Raw genomic sequence first — 6,816 nt, forward strand, 5'->3', positions numbered from 1 at the left:
GTAATTTTAAGAGAAAAAATTACAGTCAAATTGATCCCTTAATTGACAAAACTGGTTGGAGATAAATCAATGATCAAGACATCAAGTTAAGTAACGTCGAAGCTTTAAGGATCTGTTTAGATAGTGAAAATATTTTATTTTATCTCATCTTATCATTAAAATTTTCTTAAATACTCATACAAAATATAATAAATAATTTAACTTTTTTGAATTTCAAAATAATAATAATATTAAAAAATAATATTTTAATAATATTTTATTCAATTTTTAATTTTTATCTAAACTATTTTATATCATGATCTCACTATCCAAAATACACCTAAATTGATATCAAGATATTCTTTTTTCCTAGTAGTTTCAAGTGATCAGTTATAATATTAACGGCCACCTATATATATAAGATTGAAAACAATAAAATATTTCCGATCCCCTCTTTTTGATTTTTTAATCTTATATATTCTCCCATCGATCGAGAAAAATTGTCAGATAAAATTTAGTATTTAATTTGTGCTTTCCACTTATGTCTTTTAATTTTCTAATGCCAGAACAAGATCACATGACAACCTCTCTTATTGGAGGTTATTTTTTTTGATATAAGATTTAATATCAAGATCAAGTGATCAACAACTGGGCAGAGACTAGTGGTACTCCATTTAGAATCAGTAGTCACTTTAATCCACAGGACCAGATCCTTAATTAATTTTCCCTTGAGAACTCAGATCTGAATTTAATGTAAAGGTAAATACAAAAAAAGGCACAAAGAAGAAATGGATTTTCATCATCATCTGGCTGATCACTCGAAAGATATTTGAAATGGCTAACTATGAATGAACATTTGATCACATGAGAGACAGATAGCCAAAACTGTAATGTTGCTTAATTTCACGTACAGTTTTCAAACATGTGAAGCATTTGGTTACTTTATTTCAGATATAAAACTTGTGGAAGCCACCAAACTACTGCTTTGGCAATGTCGTTACTTCTCTCTGAAACTCGCTTCTAAACAATATTACTTAGAAACAAAGTAATAGCTCTTGAGTTGGCTTGAGGAGTAGCACTGTGTTGTAGAAGATCATGACTTCTTCACTTTCTGAGGATATATGACCCGGACTTCTTGACAAACTTAGAACATTGGAGAATCAGAGGGGGAAGAATTGACCAAATTAAGAATGCTATTCCAGTAGTTCTTGTTATCTTCACTATATTCGCTGCCGCTTCCTTTGTCAGAATCATCCCCTCCATCTGATAAACTCAGATCATCGGAGTTGTTAAGCAAAAGATCAGTGAACCCCTCATCTCCCATAACATTTCCGAAATGAATATGTCCAGTACCACTTGTCCTTAGAGATTCAGGTGTCCATGTTCCTTCCATAGAGATCGACAAGTCATGGAGACTAGATGTAAAAGACAATGAATTCTCTATCCCCTCTTTGTATTCTGGCACATGGGTGGAGTTTTCAAAGGGTTTCCAATTATCTTCTTCGCCTTCTTCTTTGACAGCTCTGGTCTCGGAAGAACCTGAAGTAGAGCCGACAAACTCGATCATACGCATTGAATTGTCCCCAACTCCAGCAGTCAAAACTGGAGGCGCATTCTCAGAAAATGTAAGTGTTGACGTTGGAGACTCAAGGTCACTGCCAATTGCTGTGACTGCAGGAACACCACCATTGCCTTCTGTTGATTTAGACCAGGCTCCATTCCAGCCTTTTAGTATATCCAGAGACCTTGGAGGCATAGGTACTCCTGAGTTACCGAGCTGATGTTGTAATGAATGTGAACGTAGCTTTGATTCTCTAACCAGTCTAGCTTCGGCTTCGAGCCGAGCACTCTCCCACTGAGCCATGTGGCTAAGGTTGGCTGCACTCTTGGATTGACCGTCGCCAGAGAGTAATGCATCATTCTTGGGCTTGTGGGTGACAGGGTCTATCCCCATTTTAGCTAACCTTTTCTTAAGATGCGTATTCCAGTAGTTCTTGATCTCATTATCTGTTCTCTTTGGCAAGTGAGTAGCTATGGCCGACCACCTGAGGACACGACAACAAAGGCATAATTAAAACTATAATAAAACCCTAGAGATTATCAACTACAAGAAGCAATTATCAATATTGTAGCCTGCATCCCATTAAAGACAATAATTCATGATCACATATAATATACAAGAAAGAATCCTCAGTTTCTATGACATTGTTGAGAAAAAATGAAATCACAGATCCTTTAAATTTTTTTTTTTTTGGAGCCATGAACATAACCCACTTAATAAGATTGCGTGCGTCCGGAAAAAAAAAATGATTGAAATTGTAGAAATTAAGCACAGTTCGAATATAGGTTAATTAAAATTAGTGAAAGAGATCTCATTTGTGTACGTAGGTGAGAGGGTAGACCGGTCCCCGACTGGTTCAGAAAGTGATCTGAGGGACGTACCATTGCATTTAAAGCGTGTATACAATATATATATAAATATATATATATATATATATGTATACAGTATACAGTTTTAGTGAACTTTGTTAAAATCAAGGAAGACGAGTACAATGAACATAAAATCTTTTTATCTCTGAAGGCGTTTATAAAAGAAGGAAAAGCTAGCAGGAGCATGCTTATAGAAATCCGATCAACGGCCATGAATATTTTCCGTGCATGGCAGTTTCAACATTAGGACTAACAGGCTTAATTAAAGTTCCAAATTACGACACATTAGCCACAAGGAGATCGAAGAAGCCACTTTGTTTTTTATGGGAAAAAGGAAACAAAAATAAAAATGGGACAAAATAATACTCAAAAACAGCAGAATGTTATATTTTACAAGAATCTTGAATACCTGTTCCCCAGGAGGGCATGGAGTTGGATGATAGTTTGCTCTTCTTGCAAACTGAACTTTCCTCTCTTAATATCAGGTCTAAGATAATTAGTCCATCTCAGTCTGCAGCTCTTCCCACACCTCTGAAGGCCTGGAAAAACGTAACACAGAAGTCAAAGATCATGAAGTACTAATTAAAACCGATATCTCTTTACAATAATTTCCTACAAATTAGCTAGCTAGGATCTGTGCAGTTCATCACCAGCTTTTGCCGGCAAGGCACGCCAGCTTCCATGGCCATGTTCTTCGATATATGCTAAGAGCTTTTGATCTTCCTCCGGCGTCCATGGCCCTTTCTTCAAGCCCACCTTGTCACAGCAAGGTGACCGACCCATATTTGGAAGTGGAATCAGCAAACTAATTAAGGAGGAACTGGTTCTTGCTCTTCCTTATATTAAACACATACAAGTAGTACTGCACAAGGTTGTCTTTGTAAACTGAGTGGGCAGATCATGAGGAGAAAAGGTCAGCGACAGAATAGAAATGAATCCAACCCATAATATATAAAACCCGCCTGCCGAAAGTGCCCTTATGGCCCGCAGCTTTAACTTTAATTCAACTAAATTTGGTGGCATATTCGGGGTTGTAGTACTAACCATAAAGAAATATTAGTCCCCCAAAAATTTACGTTCATGAAATAACTAAATGGAATGGCTGCATTGTCTTTTCACTTGATAAAGTTACATTTATCCTTTTTAGTAATATTACGTTAAATTATAAAATGCACAAGTATCGTATAGTTATTTTTAAAAAAGAATAAAATTTATTATTAAAAAATTAATTTTTTTTATATAAATATTATATTTATTATTTTTAAAAATAATTATATCGCGCTTGCACAATCATATTTATATCATTTTTTTTTCCCTACAAACATTGAAAATTAGGTACAAGCTTTCAAGTCAATTAACTTCTTGTCATGATTAATTTTCACCGAGGAGTCTCCAAGGATTTATGGGTATGGCTTTAAGCCTTAAGGTGCGGTTTTAATTTACTAATTTCCACAAAAGGAACATGCATGCATTTCTTCTCTAGCCTTTATAACCAGTACTTTAATTTCATGGTGATGGCTTTAATACATTTCCTTTTTGGATCGGTACATTAATGCACATTAAAGAAGGATCAGTACATATCGAAGAAAAAAAGACACCATATTTTAGTTCGATTTTCTAACTTTTTCAGCCTTGGTGGGGAAGATATTAATGGTTCAATTAACGTCGAGTCGGACGCAGACCTTTTTAAAAAATTTGAGATTTTACATTAATTTTTTATTTAAGCTAAAATGTAAATGAAAATTATGCATTTGGTTGGCATTTCAAATAATTTTTCTTCCATAAGTTATAAATTTTTGTGGGCAAATTTGCAATGCCATATATATATATCATGTAGACCAGGCCCCCACTCGATCTACATGATCATGTGGCTCCGCCATGCATTGCTTATGTTAAAATTAAGGTACGTTCCTGAGTGAAATATATGTGTAGCGAGCCCAACTGGCCTATCATCGCATCCCGAGTCAAAGATTGAGAAGCCAAGCAGAAAATTATCTCATCAAATGGCCGGTGGATTTCAAAGTCCAACTAGCTACCAGTCGTGCCTTCAAATGCATCATATAGAAAACAAAGAGATTTTACAGCGGACTATACACGTGTGCTCGCGCGAGGATTAATTACTGTGAATTCTGAACGACCCCACTGCAATCATACAAGCAATGATATCTGCAAAGGAAAAGACCCGTTGCGCCCCTTTTTTTTTCGTTCCAAACAAGCGAGTAAATTTTATTAAAAATAAAAGTAAAAATGATGATACATGAAAATGAGATAGGATTTCTCAACAAATATCGAGAATAATAATAACAGTGTAAAGAAGTAAATTAAAAAAAAAAAAAAAATTTGCAACCAATTTCTTGCTTTTACCCAAGTCCTATCAAGAGAACGCTGTCTTAAAAAATGATAATAAGATGTTCACAAAAATTTACGAACAATTCTACTAGAAGTGGTGAGAGACGTGGCATGTGTATTGTTGTTTATTATCTTGAGATGATTTTTAGAGAAATTTACAGTCCTATCTTCAAGATCACCAATTAGAAAAAACAAAAATATAGTAGAAAACATGACATTGGATGGATTGATCTGCAGCCAGTGATCATCTACGTTCCCATGCACTTGTGATAGCGCGAGACAGCTACGCGCCTGTGGGAAGGAGATAGGGTGGCCCAAATTTGGAAAATCTCGGCGAGACGAAGTTCCTGGTACGGTGCATGTAGCCATCGGAGTGCGGCTTGTTGCTACGCGTGAGGACAACACGCCAAGCATTTTGGCCCAACTCTGCATCGTACCAGTAGATCGACAGCTGTAGGAAGGGTGGGTACGGAATGTGTAGGCAAATGGCAGCCTGAGAGAAGCAGATCTGACAAAAACCAAACTATTGGAAGGAGGAAAAAACACTATCTTGAAGGTGTATACACAATGCTAAAATGGAAGGGAGAATGAGACGAGGGTGAAAGCCACAGCTCCACCATCCTCTCCGGCAACAGCTATCACTAAAATGAAGTTTTTTAGGGAGAAGGAAGAGAATCTCTCTCTAAAGGAAAGGTGTGGATTTCTCTAGTTACGCAGTACTTTTTTTTTTTTAAACAAGTGATTAAACTTCATTAAAAAGTAAAAAAGATGATGCATGAGAAGGGGGTGAGGTACCTCAACAAACGCCTCAGAATGATAACAACAATGCAAAGAGGTGGATAAAAAAATTAAAAAAAATACAAAGGTTTTAGCGACCAATTTCTTGGTCTTCACCTAACTCCTACCAAGAGGACACTGTCTTAAAATATGGTAATAAGACGTTCGTAATAAGTTGCAAACAGCTCCAATAGAAGTAGTGAGAATGGTGGGTACACTGTTATTTGTTATCTTGAAGTAATTTTTAAAGAAATCTACGATCCTCTTTTCGAGATCACCGGTTAAAAAAAGTGAGAATATAATAGATGTTTGGCCATGCGGTACTTAATTAGCTGCCAATTAAAAAATAGTGAGGTCATTTTTGTACTCTCCGTGAGGGTTGATTATTATTTCACGGTCACAATTATTATTTCTCGCGGCTTTCTTAATCATAATCGGCACCAATCCAAAAATATCAAGAAACTGAGGTTGTGATTAAAGTTTTATTAATTAATTGATCTAAAGTTTAGGGTGAAAGTCTCCATAACCCATAATGGCCGTGTACGTACGTTTACAAGACCCCAAAATTATGGACATAATGAATCAAATACGGCTTTTAACTAGCTGCGTAATTAAGAAAGCACGTACGTTTATATATATACGTACATATATATTGTACATAGCTCAACATAATAGGCACAACCTTAATCTCGAATAATAATGGAACATAATTCAATCCTCTATTATCTGGATTGGATCAGCTGCTTCGAATTATTCAATATCTCCCTCATTTTAAATACCCTTATATATATATATATATATATATGTACATACATATTAGGTCAGGAGCTATTGCAAACACTACAATAGAAGTGACTTTTTCTGCCACAAATTTTTACTAGGAAAAGTCCTAAAATCGCCACTAATAACTTTTTCCAGCGATTTATACCTCGCTGGCTGTTCGCCGATATTATTCACCCATTTCTAATCTACTATAACAGAAGTAAAAAATCATTACTAAAAAGTTAGATTTCTTAGCGATTTCTTTTGTCACAAACAGTCCCAAATATCACCGCAGAGAGGATGCTCGTGCAAAAGCTTTGAGACATGATAGTCGATAAAGGAGATGAAACTGTGTGTATGAAGTGGGTGGATTTAATTGTAGGTAGCCAAATTGGGGAAGAAGGTCGAAGTGGAGAAGGGGATACTGTGATGAAGACTGGGTAAGCCTCGGGAGGGGGGAGGAAAAATTAAAATGTTTAGCACCCCCAGGCTCAGTCCCGTCGATTTTATCCCATTGCA

The 6,816-nt window shown here is 36.0% G+C and overlaps 1 protein-coding gene across 1 annotated transcript; it reads right to left on the reverse strand.

Annotated features, from left to right (window-relative positions):
- Positions 1-759: 759 nt before the first annotated feature.
- LOC122306741 (transcription factor MYB106-like) lies at positions 760-3,338 on the reverse strand. Its single transcript, XM_043119253.1, has 3 exons — positions 3,060-3,338; positions 2,819-2,948; positions 760-2,024 (listed from the first exon to the last, which is right to left on the reverse strand). Exons 1-3 carry the CDS (start codon positions 3,190-3,192, stop codon positions 1,124-1,126), a joined length of 1,164 nt encoding a protein of 387 aa, XP_042975187.1. The 5' UTR covers positions 3,193-3,338; the 3' UTR covers positions 760-1,123.
- Between the last annotated feature and the right edge of the window lie 3,478 nt (positions 3,339-6,816).

This window comes from Carya illinoinensis, chromosome 4, assembly GCF_018687715.1.
Source record: "Carya illinoinensis cultivar Pawnee chromosome 4, C.illinoinensisPawnee_v1, whole genome shotgun sequence".
NCBI classification, from domain to species: domain Eukaryota; kingdom Viridiplantae; phylum Streptophyta; class Magnoliopsida; order Fagales; family Juglandaceae; genus Carya; species Carya illinoinensis.